This window comes from Pocillopora damicornis, chromosome 3, assembly GCF_964200805.1.
Source record: "Pocillopora damicornis chromosome 3, jaPocDami1.2, whole genome shotgun sequence".
Classification (NCBI taxonomy): domain Eukaryota; kingdom Metazoa; phylum Cnidaria; class Anthozoa; order Scleractinia; family Pocilloporidae; genus Pocillopora; species Pocillopora damicornis.
The window spans coordinates 7,658,185-7,673,785 of record NC_142672.1 but is presented as its reverse complement, the minus strand read 5'-3'; the positions used below and the strand labels follow the sequence as shown (position 1 = coordinate 7,673,785).

General features: G+C 39.0%; 4 protein-coding genes and 1 pseudogene across 4 annotated transcripts in view; 4 read left to right on the top strand and 1 right to left on the bottom strand.

Moving 5' to 3' along the window:
• Nucleotides 1-15,601, bottom strand: part of LOC113686632 (uncharacterized) — a 187,630-nt gene that overhangs the window by 83,499 nt on the left and 88,530 nt on the right. The window lies entirely within an intron of this gene.
• LOC149048046 (uncharacterized) lies at nucleotides 7,311-8,285 on the top strand. The gene is made up of 2 exons (XM_089200288.1): nucleotides 7,311-7,911; nucleotides 8,017-8,285. Exons 1-2 carry the CDS (start codon nucleotides 7,444-7,446, stop codon nucleotides 8,266-8,268), a joined length of 720 nt encoding a protein of 239 aa, XP_089056414.1. The 5' UTR covers nucleotides 7,311-7,443; the 3' UTR covers nucleotides 8,269-8,285.
• On the top strand, nucleotides 8,766-10,931 carry LOC113686617 (uncharacterized). Its single transcript, XM_089202284.1, has 2 exons — nucleotides 8,766-9,015; nucleotides 10,252-10,931. The coding sequence occupies exons 1-2, from the start codon at nucleotides 8,766-8,768 to the stop codon at nucleotides 10,929-10,931; spliced, it is 930 nt and encodes a 309-aa protein (XP_089058410.1).
• LOC149048045 (uncharacterized) lies at nucleotides 11,221-13,210 on the top strand. Its single transcript, XM_089200244.1, has one exon. It carries the CDS (start codon nucleotides 11,221-11,223, stop codon nucleotides 13,084-13,086), a length of 1,866 nt encoding a protein of 621 aa, XP_089056370.1. The 3' UTR covers nucleotides 13,087-13,210.
• On the top strand, nucleotides 13,257-15,565 carry LOC149048044 (zinc finger protein 862-like; annotated as a pseudogene).

The following is a 15,601-nucleotide window of genomic DNA, read 5'->3' as shown; positions in this document are numbered from 1 at the left end:
AAAAGCAAGCTTGAGAAGAAATTAAAGGAAGGCTCGCAATAAGGAAATTACTGGAAAATTCTAAAAGAAATTTAAGAGGCTAATTCGAAAAATAAATGAAACTTCAAAGGAAACAGAAATCAAGAGGCCCTACCAAAGGGAGAACATTTTCAGATTATCGCGAAAGGCATCAATCCAGAGTTCGAAAACAAACGGTCAAAGACTGTGAAACATCACTGTCATTTCTTGGGTTTCATAATTTTGTGGCCACTAAACTTGAAATATTGAATGAGAACACTCACAAATATGAGACCCTTACCTTGGTTGAGGAGAACATTCAAACCTCATCTCCTACTGAAGAACTGACTGATGAGGATATTGATGAAATAAATTTGCTGCTTGACACAAAAGAAAGATCTAATATTTCAAATGAAGCATATCATGAACTTACAATGATTGGCAAGCATCTGACCAGATCTTGGAAAATTCAAGACAGGGTCAAGGAAATTAATAGGAATGTATTACTTTCTCGAGACATATGTTACCCAAAGAAGAGAAGATTACAGGACGGTCTTAGCCAATCAACTCGATTCCAACAAAGCGTTTCAAGAGAAGAAAGAAGAGAAGATTGGTACACACAAATCTAAACAGAATAAAAATTCAAACTCAAGAGCAAAGCAAAGACAAGAAGAACTCCTTGAAGCTGAAAGAAGAAAAAAGAAAGTACGAGAGCAAACACGAGAGAGTGTCAAACGATTGCGAGAAAAACGTAGAGAAGAAAATCGAAAAGACGGAAGCAAAGATGAAAGCACGTGTTTGGGTACGTCCGCCTTCAAAAACCGGATGGCAAAAACCCGAGCCCTACAAAAAACGGTGGAAGTCCTTTCACAAACAGCAGCGAAAAAGCGGAAATTTTTGAAGCAATTGCTTCAAGCCTACGCACGAGGAAAGTTTTGGCAAAAACGGGACTTGTGAAAACTCCCGAGGAAGTGGAAGAAATGACATCACTTAGCGCTCTCGCGGCCGATATTTCTGAAAGCATGGAGAACATTAAGACAAGCAAGTCTAAAGATGACAAAGCGGCCTACTCAGCCTTCAAAGGTCTTACATTCGGACAAAATGTTTCTAAGTGCAAAGCACGCAAATCTCTCTCTAAGCTAGTAAATGTCGGGCGTACAAGCATGAGCTCAGGAATAATAGAAAGGGCAAAAATTTTGTCAGGAGAGAGAGAGTCCGATTCAAGTGCGTATTTGCTACAATGAGTGAGTATTTGCTACCGTATTTCCCTCTTCATATTGCCCTTGTCAACGTGTTAGGTTTCTACGTTCTACTTTTAAGTTGCTATGAGACTGTTTTAACCTTTATAAAAATACACGTAAAGCCAAAACAAATAGGTTAATCAAAAAATAACTAATTACAAAATTACGTTCGTTGGGTTGCATTCTTCGCCATGCGTTTCCAATTAAAAAAAGTTAATCAATTATCCCGTAGTCTGAGATTCTTTGTTTCCGCTTACAAAGTTTCGTAAGACCGCATTCAAGTCACGCGTCAAGCAGCTGTCTTTTGCACGGAGACTCAATGCGAATTTCCAGAGACTATTTTGAAAGGTATGTGTATGTTTTTTTCTTTAATTATTTGTCTATTCCCCCATAAATTAAATTAACTACACGGAATTTGTTTTTTTTATCATAAGAAGCGTTTGTTCTACCGCTTACATGTTGTTTTAAATGTGGTCTTTCATAACCCGGTCTCAATATCTTCTATCGACTAAAATAATCTCTTTAATTTCTTCCCCATTCCTTTTAAGTTATTAATTGTTTTTCTATTGATTTGAGGCTTCCCAATGATCAAATGAAATTTGGCAGCGCAAATAGAATAAGTGACGAAGTAAATTATTGAGAAATATGGGAAGAGAGACAAAACCGGAAAGCATGTCGTGCAACCAGAAGTTAATGCGGTTTATAATTTAAAGTAATGTTTCCAAATTTATTGGTTAAATCATTCAGTCGTATCTTGCCTGATTTGCCTGTTTTGAGAAGACAATATGTATTGGTTCTTGTTACTTTGTATAAAGTATTTTTTAGTATTTATTACTGATTAATAGTGAGCGCTCGTTTTTAAATAACTTAATTTTAAAGTTGTTACAAAACAAGGTGTCCCACGAAATACAAAATAGTACAGTACAGATCAGTTCAGTGGTGATCTCTGAATAGGAAGATCCAACAGTTTTAAACAATTCAGTGTAGTGTCGTTCAGTAAAGTTCAGCGCACTGCACTAGTAGCAGTGAGAGCACTCAAGTGGTAGGGGAAACACTTGCTTGATGTAAAAGTAAAAATTAAAAGAAAATGGAAATTAAGTATTGTTGTTGATTTGTTGTCCTATCGGCTCGTGTCTCACTCTACACTTCTTTCGTGCATTGCCCGCTTTTTGCGCGCTAGACAACAGAACAAAGCACAGTCGAAGCTTCTTTATTTGTGTTGTTCGGTAAGGGAATCTCACCGCAAATTAAGATTTAACAGTTTTCTACAGTTCAATGTAGAGTTGTTTAGTACAGTGCAGTGTACTGAATAGTAAGCTAAGATTAAACTTACAGTTTTCTACAGTTCAGTGTAGTGTTGTTCAGTACAGTTGAGTGCACTGTATAGCTAGATTGTACAGTTTTCTACAGTTCAGTGTAGTGTTGTTCAGCACAATTCAGCGCACTGCATAGCTAGATTTTAAGCTTTTCTACAGTTTAGTGTAGTGTAGTGTTGTTCAGTACAGTTCAGCGCACTGCATAGCAAGATTTAACAATTTTCTACAGTTTAGTGTAGTGTTGTTCAGTACAGTTCAGCGCACTGCATAGCAAGATTTAACAATTTTCTACAGTTCAGTGTAGCGTTGTTCAGTACACTTCGGAGCACTGCATATTAAGATTTGACAATTAATTTTCTACAGTTCGGTATAGTGTTGTTCAGTACAGTTCAGCGCACTGCATAGCAAGATTTGACGATTTTCTACAGTTTAGAGTAGTTGTTCACAACAGTTCAGCGCGCTGCGTACCAAGAGTTAAAAGTTTTCTACAGTTCAACGTGCAGTTATTCACTGCAGTTTAGCGCAATACATAGCAAGATTTAGGAGTCTCCTACAGCTCAGTGTAACATTGTTTACCACAGTTGAACGCACTACATCGCAAGGTTTGACTGTTTTCTACAATTCAGTGTAGTGCTGTTCACTATAGTTCAACACACTGCAGAGCTAGATTTTACAGTTTTCTATACTTGTTCAGTGCAGTGCGAGGCACTGTATAGAAAGATTTAACAATCTGTTGTGTTGTTAAGTACAATTCAGTGCGCTGCATAAAGAGATTTAACAGTTTTCTACAGTTTAATGTAGAGATATTCAGTACACAGCGTACAGAATAGCACTGCATAGCAAGATTTTACAGATTTTCTACAGATCAGTGTAGTGTTGGTCACTACAGCTCAGTGCAATGCATAGCCCGATTTGACAATTATCTACAGTTCAGTGTAGTGTTGTTCAGTACTGTGCAGCGCTCTGCATAGATAGATTTTACAGTTTTCCTCAATATATTGTTGTGTTGTTAAGTACAGTAGGGCGCACTGCATAGAAATATTTAACAGTTTTCTACAGCTCAGTGTAGAACTGGTCAGTACATAGAGTACAGATTAGTGCACTGTATAGCAAGAATTTAAAAGTTTCTACAGTTCAGTGTAGGTTGTTAAGAACAGAGCAGCGCTCTGCATAGCAAGATTAAACAGCCTCTATACCTCAGTATAGTGTTGTTAAGTACAGGGCAGCGCTCTGCATAGAAAGATTAAAACAATTTTCTACTGTTTTGTGCTGTGTTGTTCAGTGCAGTATGGCGTTGAACTAGTGCGTGGCAAGATTAAACAGGTTTCTACAGTTTAATGTAGTGTTGCTAATTACAGTACACCGCACTGCATAGTAAAGATTTTACAGTTTTCTATAGTTTAGTGTAATGTTGTAAAGTACAGTGCAGTGCTCTCCATAGCAAGATTAAATAGACTAGTTTATTCACAGTTCAGTGTAGTGTTGTTCACTATAGGGTTGTTCACTTCAGTTCAGCGCAATGCATAGCAATAGTTAAAAGTTTTCTACAGTTCAATGTAATGTCATTCAGTACAGTACAGCGCACAGCTACATAGTAAGATTGAACAGTTTTTTACCCTTCAGTGCAGTGTTGTTCACTACAGTTAAGCGAAACGCATTGTAAGATTCAGTAGTTTTCGTAGTTTTCACGATTAAACAGTTTTCCACAGTTCAGTTTAGTGTTGTTCACTACATTGTAGTGCTCTGCATAGCAAAATTAAACCTATTTTCTACAGATCAATGTAGTATTAGTCACTACAGCTCATCGCACTGCATAGCTAGATTTAACAATTGTCTACAGTTCAGTGTAGGGTTGCTCACTACAGTTAAATGGACCACATAGCAAAGTTACACGTTTTCTGCAGTTCAGTGTAGAGTTCTTCACTACAGTTGAGCTCAATGCATAGCTAGATTTTTTCAGTTTTCTACAGTTTAATGTAGTGTTGTTCAGTTCAGTGCAGCGCACTGCATAGAAAGATTTTACAGTTTTCCACAGTTTAGAGTTATGTTTTTCAGTACAGTAGGGCGAACTGAATAGAAAGATTTACCGGTTTTTTACAGTTCAGTGTAGAACTGTTCAGTACATAGAGTACAGCTTAGCGCAATACAGAGAAGTAGTTTACAGTTTTCTAAAGGTCAGTGTATTGTTGTCAATTACAGGGCAGCGCTCTGCATAGAAAGATTTAACAGTTTCCTACTGTTTAGTGTAGTGTTGTCCAGTGCAGAACGGCGTTGGACTACGTAGCAAGATTAAACAGGTTTCTACAGTTCAGTGTAGTGTTGTTAAGTACTGTACAGCACACTGCATAGTTAGATTTTACAGTTTTCTACAATTTAGCGCAATGTTTCTCAACACAGTGCAGCGCTCTGCATACCAAGATTAAACAGAGTTCCACACGTCAGTGTAGTGTTGTTCACTACAGTGTATCCCTTTGCAAAGAAAGAGTAAGCCATTTTCTACAGATCAGTGTAGTGTTGTTCACTTTAATTCAGCGCACTGCATAGCAATTAAGAGTTAAAAGTTTTCTGCAGCTCAGTGTATTGTTGTTCAGCACAGTGCAGCGCAGCGCACAGGTACATAGCAAGATTTAACAGTTTTCTACTGTTCAGTGCAGAGTTGTTCACTACAGTTTAGTGCAACGCATAGCAAGATTCAGTAGTTTTCGACAAGTCAGTGTAAAAATGTTTACTATACTTCAACGCACTGCAGAGCAATATTTAACAGGGTTGTGTTGTTTAGTACAATGCAGCGCGCTGTATGAGCAATACTTAACAGCTTTCTATAGTTTAGCGTAGAGTTCTCCATTACAGTGCACTGCATTGAATAGCAAGATTAAACAGTTTTCCACAGTTCAGTTTAGTGCTGTCAATACAATGCAGCGCTTTGCATAGCAAGATTTAAATGTTTTGCACAGTTTAGTGTTGTGTTTTTTCAGTGCTGTTCAGTGCACTGCATACCAACATTTAACAATTTTCTACAGTTTAGAGTCGTGTTTTCCAGTACAGTACGTACTGTGCACTGCATAGAAATATTTAACTGTTTTCTACAATTCAGTGTAGACTTAATTGTTCAGTACAGTGCGGCGTACTGCACTGAAAGATTGAACAGTGCTCTACAGTCAATTGCAGGGTTGTTTAGTATCGCTCAGCACATTGCATTGTAACGTGTAACAGTTCTCTAGAGTTCAGTGTAGTGCTATGTACTACAGTTGTTCTTACAGTGCAGCCTACTGCATAGTACGAATTAGGTTTAATAAGAACTTTGGTTGACAGAGTATATAAGATCAACAATTCCTGGGTTGGTTTCCACAAGGATGTACAAAAACTTATTTTCTTGCTACGGAAAAATTGTTTCCCTTCCAGTGTCATAAACAGGATTATCTCCAGGCATCTGGCCAAGAGCTATAATCCTTCTCCCACGCATAACGCCACATTAAACTCCGGAAAACCTTCTTCGCAATATTTTAAACTTCCTTATGTTGGGCGGTTTTCTGACATCGCTCAAACCAAGTTAAGGCAACTACTGAAACGTTATTGTAGACCTGATTTAGATATTAAGTTAGTCTTCAATACGTTTAAGCTCAGAAACTTGTTCAGTGTGAAAGATTCAGTACCACCAGGTCTACGTTCGCGTGTCGTTTATAAATTTTCGTGTGCTGGCTGTAATGCCAGTTATATTGGTGAGACCACTCGCCACATCTGTACACGGGTTCGTGAGCACCTCTTGTCTGAAAAAACTTCACACATTTACAAGCACCTACAATCATCAAAGGCCTGTCTCGACTCTTGTGGTACGGAATGTTTCACCATTTTAGATTCTGCCGCTTCGAAATACGAAATTAAGATCAAAGAGGCATTGCATATTAAGTGGGACAAACCCATCCTTAATCAGCAATTGAAGCATCTAGAGCTGTCTCTTTCCTTTTGATTCTGTTATCGTAATAATTTTTCTTATTATTATCATTATTATTCTTCTTTTCTCCTTCTTTCCCCATCTAGCGCGTGCTTTGTCACGTTTTTTCGTATTTAATATTCAAATCGTACGTAAACAATATGACGTAATTTGTAACGTAATTTCATATAAATTCAAATGTACAACCGTTAAAATCGCATTTACAACTGAAGATGACATAAGAATGTCGAAACATGTCTTGCAAACTAAAAGTTGTGGTTTCTTTATTAAGAATTAATGATAATTTGGCGTTAACGTATCGGGGGAAAAATGTATATGAATGTGTAAAATGTACATATATGTGGTTGATCTGCAGAAACACAGGTTCAGGTTTGATGCAAACTTCGCTCGTACTGTATTTGGATACATTAATACTCCTATTTAATCTGTCTTGCGATTAAGTACTTTCAGGGAAAGCAACCCTATTATGTTGTCCTTTTTTTCTTTTTTTTGACAGAATAAACGAGATGGAATCAGGAGAAGGCCTTTCTGTGGATGGAGTTGACAGTGTCCCTTCAACGTCCACAAACGTTGACGCAAATACTAACGCCACCAAACACAAAAAGAGGAACCCAAAAAAATGCAAAAAGTGTGGAAGCAGTGTGATAAATCTTAGTCGCCACCAGAAGGACGTGCATGGGATGACATCGAGTCAGTTCCTGGCGAATTCCTGGTCGCAAGACACGGTTTTTTCTTCGATATTTTCTTGTGTGAATAATGCTGGCGATTTAAACACCCGTTCCTCACGTTGTAACCCAGTAACTACTGGACTTGTAACGACGTTGTAACCAGTCAATTAATGCATTGTAATCGGGATAGACCTATTGACAAATCTAGACCTGGGGGAGGGGTGAATGAGTAACTAAATTGCCCATAAGAGACGCCATATTGGATTTTGATGGGAATGTTTTTTGGGCCGGGTAAGAGGAAAGGATTTTCCTCCTTTAAAGTGGTAGACAGATCAAATAAAACCCGGAAATCCACCGTCCAACTTCCTTCTACTCTGCCTCTGGAAAAAGAGCAACATCATAGTGTGGAAGATGTGGAACAAGGTGAAGAGGAGGAAGATCCGTGCGCTTTGTGTGATGGTGACCCGCCAGATTTCGACGATGATGTGGTGCCCACTTCCTCCACCAGCTCCTACAAAATGCGCAAGGAAAGGCTCCACAAAAACTGGGAATCCTTGCGATCCACATTGCTGAAGTTCTCTGTTGAAATGGAAGGTTTCGTGCCCCATCAATGTAATTGTGGTAAAACGGTGGAAAGTCGATGCAGGGATTGTAGCTTTACGGCATACTTCTGCCTTGATTGCTGTAATCACCTGCATCAGACCAAACATCATTTTCATCACCCAGAAATAATACAGGTATGCATGACCTTTATAATTATCAATTTTGTTTTTTGACCAGAAGAGTAACCCAGGTTTAAGAAATTTATTAAGCTTGTCTTTTTTTTATACTGAATATTTCAGGACGGTGTTTGGAAATTGCACACTGTTCCTGACAGGACATTGAGTAATCCCTATCATTCTTGCTCATTTTCCTACACAAGGGAAATAACGGTTATAGATAAAAGAGGTAAAGCTATCCCTAAAGACCAAACCATGATTGTTGTTCATGTTAATGTAGTCCTGGTATTCACTTTTTGCAGTTATTTAATATATTGTAAACATTTATATTGTTTTGGTGAGCTTAATTCTAAGGTTATTAAAATATCGGTATAAAGTCAGCAATGTTCTTCCTTGTTGAATATTATAACAACTAGACAGTTCATCAGTTATCTGGAATGCGATGGATCGTTGTGGGACTATATATTAATACACATAAACATGCTAAATGTGACTTTATTTGTAGATTGGAATTTTTATTTTCAGTTCTCGAAATGACAATAATCTTAAATATAAAATAACTGTCATGATATTCATTGTAACTGATTGCGAGATGACTGTTAAGCCGCACATGCATGAATCACTATTGTGAATACTGGTACTTGTAGCCCGCAAATAAATGGCTCTCATTAATTTAAATGAGATGCACGATTACTGGTTTATAAAATATTGTGATGGTTTGCTTACCTATCGACCCGTGAATTTTTGAGGTAAATAAAGGCTTAGAAATATTTATAACTTATCGATCATATCCGATCATCAAATCATCAGACAAGTGCCTCGAACATTAAACAAAGTAGAATACCTTTTATTATTAGTGATACTCACCTTGGATGGCGGCGCAGTATTTTACTTTGGAAGAGGTTCTGGAGAGAGTTGTAAATGATGAAGAAGTCAGTGATTTCGATGATGAAAGCGAGGAAGACTTACCAGATGTGTCACAGGAACAAAAAAGGAAATCAAAGCGTGATAAAAAGACGAAATTAACCAAAACAGATGGCAGTATTTATTCAAATGAAGAAGAAGCAGGGGTTTTATTAGAAGCCGGGACCCGGGTACCGGCACCCGTCTACTCTGAGTACAGTAACCGCCTTCACAAAAATGAGGTCATGAGTGGATAAATAAAAGAACAATCAAAAAACTCAGACTAACCGAAACATCTTTCCACAACTCTCCCGCTTTGCTAGCATAAGCTAGTTAACCAGGAATTGCATCTCCGAATTACAATCCTTTTTACATGTAAACTAATATTTCTGTGTCCGGATCAACGAGTGTTTTGTCAAGCAAAGTAATAAATTTCAAAGTTTGATCGCATCGCGTGTCTTCACGAAACGCATCGCTTACAATATCAAAGTAGATACCAGGACCCCCTCTTGTCAGCTGTTGCATAACATTTGCACGTGACATTTCACACGACTGAAAAGCACATGGTTTTAAAATGGCCGCGACGAATAAAAGATCTTCTCAAGGCGTCCTTGACAATTTTTTTGTCCTTTCAAAGTCAAAAGGTGAGTTCTTAATACTTCACAAGTCATTTCTTCAACATAATAAACTTGCAATGGTGGATATAAATAAAGTATATTTGCATGTCTAAAGAGTCAGTGAACCGTGACGACCTTTAAATATAAACAAATCATCAAAATCGCCCTTCGTTCGCCACCGATTTCGCCGCTTTGTTTACTTCTTTTCGCCCTGACTATCACGCCCTTGTGTCTCCGAGGATGCATACAAATATAACTAATCAAAGACTGGCTCTTCTTTGCTTATTGTGACAACCTTGAGAGCTTTCAAGCGCACGCAATTACTAACAGTTAAAAATAAAACAAACATTGCGTGAGAGTGTGCGGCGTAGATGTTGTCCGAGGAACATTGCAGATTGCTTTCGGTTTTTTCACAAACGAGCCAGTTAAAATTTTAAGGAAAAGTTTTAAGGTTCTTTGCACTGTTTCAAGCGCTTAATTTTCTCTATATGGTTTTTTTAACTGGGTTTTTGACTGAAGATATGAAGCCTTGTGTACACATACAGTTTTTATGACTCTTCCAAAACTTATAAAACAAACGACATAAAAAATTACTACAAAAAGGTAAATGTAATTCTGTAATGGAAACCTGCAAAAAAATGAACTCAGCACATGCGACAAGGTAAGGCGTATGTTTTTTTTTTTTTTTGTAATTTGTTTTATTTTTTTACAACACGTTTCACTTCTTACACTACTTACAATATGTACATTATCCATTACATGATATCGCTGTTTTACACTTACAATAACTTAGTAAGGTAAGGCTTATCCCTTGTTATATTGAACACTTCTTTGGCAGACAATTCAACAGTGCCTTCAGTACAAGAGGCTCCTGGAGAGGCAGAAACAAAGTCTTCTAATGAAGCAGTCTCAGATACGTCACAGCGAGTAAAAAAAACTCGTGGGACAAATGTTTCTAAAGCAATAGCAGATGACATTATGTTATTAGAAATGGAGAGATGTGGACTTGCTAACCTGCACAACTACTATGAGTGCAAACAAAAAAGCTGCAAAGATTTCTCAGAAGAAGAAGAGGCCAGGCAGAAGAAGCTGAAGAAGAGACGATTTCATCACAGCTGGGTTGAAGAAAGAGAACTAGCCTATGATAACACCACAGGCATTTGGTGGCTTCTTTTCTCAGAAAACCAAGGCATGTTTTGTTTTCTTTGCTGCAAACATAAAACTTTGAACACTCAAAACAATGCTGCAGTATTCAGCACTACACCCAGCACAAGATACAGGAAAGAGGCCATTAGAGAACATTCTTTAACCAAAATGCATGAAGCTGCTGTGGAAGCTGAAATGAATCAGAGGGTGTCAATGTTTCATCAACAGTATGAAGAAAAGAAAGCAGTTCGCAATGATGTATTGTGCGATGCTTTTGCAGCCTTGTACTGGTTAGCAAAGGAGGCAGTTGCCAATGTAAGGTGGTCTTCCACTCAAAAATTTGTATTTTTTGTCAAAAAACTTTCATTTTGAAAATGGTGCTTTTTGGTATCTTTAACCATTACTCTTTCATTCTACAGCTTCCTTTTTTCCATATTCAGGAGGTAAAGTCAAAAATTTTGCTAAATTCCTTAGCGAGTATGAATTTTCACCTTAGCAACGACCATAGCAACGGTTTGTTTATGAAAACAAAACGCAGTTGCAGTCAAAAGGAAACGACGGAATTTCTCCTGGGACCCCTCCCTGGTTATTCCCGTTGTTTATTGACATTTCAATCAGGCATACATGCAGTGAGTTACGAGCACCCAAAATGGCGGATGATATGTGGCGACACTATTTCCCAACTTATCATCCACCATTTTGGTCGTATTCGTTCACTCTATTCCTATTGCGATTTTGCTTGATAATTTATTTATCAATGCCACCAAAGGCTCGTTCTGGTTACACAAAAAAGCGTAAATATCGTGGAAACCAGTACTCTACTGAATCGAAGCGTTCGAAGAAGGAAAAAACGAGTGTCAGCACCAAAGGTCTTGGGAAAGAATGTTCAGCTTCTGCCCGCAAGATTCCAGCAGGTCTGACCACCGCATCTTCTGAGGGTATCAAGGAGTGTAAGGAGTCAATCATAAGTGGATTTCGGTTTGTAGATATGAGAATTTTGTCTTCTGTGATGGAATGTATGCCATGCAAAGAATGCTTTGTTTGTGATTTAATTTTACTAGAGCAAGCTATGAAACGCAAAGGTTGTGCCTCGAATCTTCGTTTGCTTTGCTGCTCGTGTGGTTGGTCTATGGAATTCTTTACTTCAGCTCAAATAGGCCGTTTCTTTGAAGTAAACAGAAGATTTGTGTATGCTTCAAGATCTGTTGGTTGCGGACGTGCGGCAGGTAAGAGGTTTTGTGGACTTATGAACATGCCGCCACCTCCTAGACCTACATCATATGCTCGCCATAATAAAGAAATACTCCGAGCAGTAAAGAAGATCTCACTGGAGACAATGCGTGATACTGCAAGAGAGATTCACGATATCAAGCCAGGTTCAGATGAGGGCATAGCAAGATGTGGAGTGTGTGTTGATGGAACATGGCAGAGAAGAGGCTTTTCTTCGTTAAATGGCTGTGTGAGTGCTATTAGCATGGATACAGGGAAAGTGGTAGATGTTGAGCCCCTAAGCAAAGTTTGTATCAAGTGCAGGGAGCATGAAAATGATCCTGACACCCCAGAAACTACTGCATGGAGAGCAGACCACAGAGCCTCTTGCAAGGCAAACTTTAAGGGTTCAGCACCAGCTATGGAACCAGAAGGCGCCCTTCGAATGTTTCAAAGGTCAGTAGATCTGCATAAGCTGCAGTATGATGAATATTATGGCGATGGTGACAGCAAAAGTTACTCATTAGTCAAAAATGTATACCAAGTCTATGATATTAAAGTTCAAAAGAAGGAATGTGTTGGCCATGTTCAAAAACGACTGGGAACAGCTTTACGAAAGTTAAAGAAGGAAAAGAAAGGGATGGGTGGGAAAGGCAGGCTGACAGATGCCATGATTGACAGACTGCAAAATTACTATGGAATTGCCATTCGAAGCAACTCAGGTGATCTTGCTGCCATGAAGAAGGCAATTTATGCCAGCTTGTTTCACTGTGCTTCTTCTGCAGACAGTAATTACCATGGGCATTGCCCTGAGGGTCCTGAAAGCTGGTGTGGTTTTCAGCGGGACAAGGTCAATAGGACAAACACTTTCAAACATGGAACTGGCCTACCTTTAGATGTCAGAGAGGAAATCAAACCCATTTATAAAAGGTTGAGTGAGGACAGCCTTCTCAGCAAATGTCTTGATGGCAAGACTCAAAACCAGAATGAGTCACTCAATGGTATGGTTTGGGAGCGTGTGCCAAAGGGGGTGTTTGTTGGTTCTGAAGTACTGCAGCTGGGGGTTTATGATGCTGTCGCTCACTTTAATATTGGTTCAAGAGCAGCTATTAAAGTGTTTGAGAGTCTTGGAATTCCCCCAGGTGAATTCTGTATAAATGAATGCCAGCAGTTGGACAAGATTCGTGTTTTGAAAGCTGAATACAAGTTCCAAGAGAAGAACAAGACAAGGAGGAGGCTACTCAGGGGAAAAAGAAAGAAAAAAAATGACAAATCCCAGGAAAAGGAGGGTGACATATATGCACCTGGTGCATTTTAATGAGAACATCAAAGAGCTTAGCTTAAACTTTCCAAAAGGCACCAGTTGCTTTAGTGATTATTTTGATTGATCAACTTAAATCTTTAAACTTGATTTTCTCAGTTTTGCAATTTTGAGAGAGTGCCCGTCATGGCAAAAAGGATTTCTTGAAAAGTATTAAACCAAAAGGGATGAAATTTTCAGGGAGGTTTGCTTGAGTATAGTTCTGTGTTGTGAACCTAAAATTATTAGTGATTTTTAGTTACATGGTTGTTGACAGATGTATCCATGGTGATAATACAAACAAAAATGTTGTAATCAAGGAACAGTTGCAATTTTATAATAGCTTGGCATAAAAAATATGGGTTTTCTGAGGTTCATGACATAAAGCCATCTTTGTACTTAGTTTTGATACCAATTTCAGGTGAATAGGACCGCTAGTTCTTGAGATATCCTTTTTACAAGAACACCATTATTTTCACAGTTGGGGGCCCAAAACTTGGTTACCATGGCAACGACATGTCTATCAAAATTCTTAAAAGTATCAGTTTGAGGTGATCTCTCCAATGGTACTTAAATAACTTAGGTAAAGCATAAACTGAATTTTTTTAAAATTTGAGTGGAAGACCACCATTGTTCCGTGCTGTTGGTCTAGACAAAATGCAGCATTTTAACCACAAATCTCCTGCTGCAGTGAGAAAAATGTTCCTGACAAGTGGAAATGTGGTCAAGAACATGATTATAGAAGAAATAAAAAAAGCAGGGTCTTATGGCCTTCTAATTGACGAAGTAACAGACATTGCTGTTACTGAGCAATTAATCACATTCATGCAGTTTTGGAACAGCACTTCTGGTGGCACAGAGATTAAGTTTCTTAGTGCTAATGATCTCCTTGTTGAATCTGATTCTGCAAATGCAGAAACCATAACAAGCACTCTTGTAAAGGAGTTAAATCAGTGTAACTTATCAGTTGGAAAGCTCAATGGCCTTTGCACGGATGGAGCATCAGTGATGACCGGAAAAACCAGTGGGGTAGCTACCAGACTCAAAGAGTTAAACAAACACCTTGTCAGCATTCACTGCATCTACCATAAACTGTCACTTGCTTGCTGTGACACTAATGATGAGATCGCATACATGCAAGAAGTTGAGAGATGGCTTTTCCAGGCCTGGAAATTTTTTGAAAATTCCCCCAAACGACTTGCAGCATATCTAGACCCAACTTTCTGCGAAAAAGCTGCAAGAGCCTTCTAAAGAGGCTAAAGATAAGTGTGTCCGTCAACTTGCTAAAGCTACTCGCACAAGGTGGCTCTCTCTGGGCAAGGCTGTAGAGGGTGTACATAAGGATTACATACCCCTCATGCTTACACTAAGGCAACTTGACCAGAAAGATGCCCAAGCATCAGGTCTTCTTGGAAAAATGTACAAAGTGAAATTCATTGGGGTGGTAACAGTCATGCATCACGTTCTTCCTGTTCTCAACAAACTCAGCTGCACCTTCCAAGAAGGAAAGATTTCCTTCTCCCATATAAAGCCAGCAATTCAGAAGTGTATTGACGATCTTGACAAGATTGTCCAGACGGGAGTTCCAGTCACCGAGTTTCTTAGAGATCTATCACCTGGAGGCAGACTGGAACAAGCTGATCTCATTGCTTCTGATGGAGATGAGCTGTTTCTCAGCAATTTCCTGGTGAAATATGTCAATTCACTGAAAAAAAGCTTAAACAGCAGATTTCCCACCCTTCCTCTCCTGTCTGCTTTTAGCATATTCGACCCTGCACTAGTTCCAGAAAGGGGCCAGCCAGGATTTAGGGATTATGGCAGTGTATCAGTGAAACTCTTGGCTGAGCAGTTCTTTGATGAAGACAGCGACAAAAGGCAGCTGATGGATGAGTGGCAGGTATTGAAGTACGACTTGGCAAAATGGAAGAATGAGCTGCCTGAGGAAGTAAGAAAGCCCCTTGGTGGGAGCAAACCTACAGTCACTTCAACTGACTGGTGCCTCCAGAAGCTAATGTTCATGAAGGACCTGGTTCCATTTAATCTTCCACTGGTTGCAAAGGTGGCAGAGGCAGTGATTTCTCTTCCAGTCTCAAATGGATGGCCAGAAAGGGGTGCCAGTTCTTTAAAACTGATGAAGACAAGGCTTCGAAGTAGGATGAAGAATGACATGCTCAACGACCTACTACACATTCTCATTAATGGTCCAAAAGTGGGAAGTAAGGAATTTGAAGTGATTGATGCTTCTGTTAGAGCTTGGTTAGCTGCAAAACCACGGCGAAAGTGTCCTCCAAAGTTTGTCAGCACACCAGTGGCTGCCAGCGCAGGTGATATAAGTGAGAACTTTGTAACTGTGCAGGATGCTGGTGTACAGACGGAGGGCGACGCGGAGGGTGCACGCCAAGTCAACCTTCAATTGCAGAGGAAGTTGATGCAACCTCCAAAGCACTTGAGCTACCTGCAGATGACGGTGATGATTCAGATTATGGCTCTGATTTAGATGACTTTTAGTTTAGTTGTTTCACCTAACACTGTT

Excerpts from the sequence above, each read along its gene's own strand:
- LOC149048046 (XM_089200288.1), top strand. The coding sequence starts at position 7,444 with ATGGGAATGTTTTTTGGGCCGGGTAAGAGGAAAGGATTTTCCTCCTTT. Across the intron at positions 7,912-8,016 it reads ATCACCCAGAAATAATACAG|GACGGTGTTTGGAAATTGCA; the intron begins GTATGCATGACC and ends TGAATATTTCAG.
- LOC113686617 (XM_089202284.1), top strand. The coding sequence starts at position 8,766 with ATGGCGGCGCAGTATTTTACTTTGGAAGAGGTTCTGGAGAGAGTTGTA. Across the intron at positions 9,016-10,251 it reads ACCCGTCTACTCTGAGTACA|ACAATTCAACAGTGCCTTCA; the intron begins GTAACCGCCTTC and ends CTTCTTTGGCAG.
- LOC149048045 (XM_089200244.1), top strand. The coding sequence starts at position 11,221 with ATGTGGCGACACTATTTCCCAACTTATCATCCACCATTTTGGTCGTAT.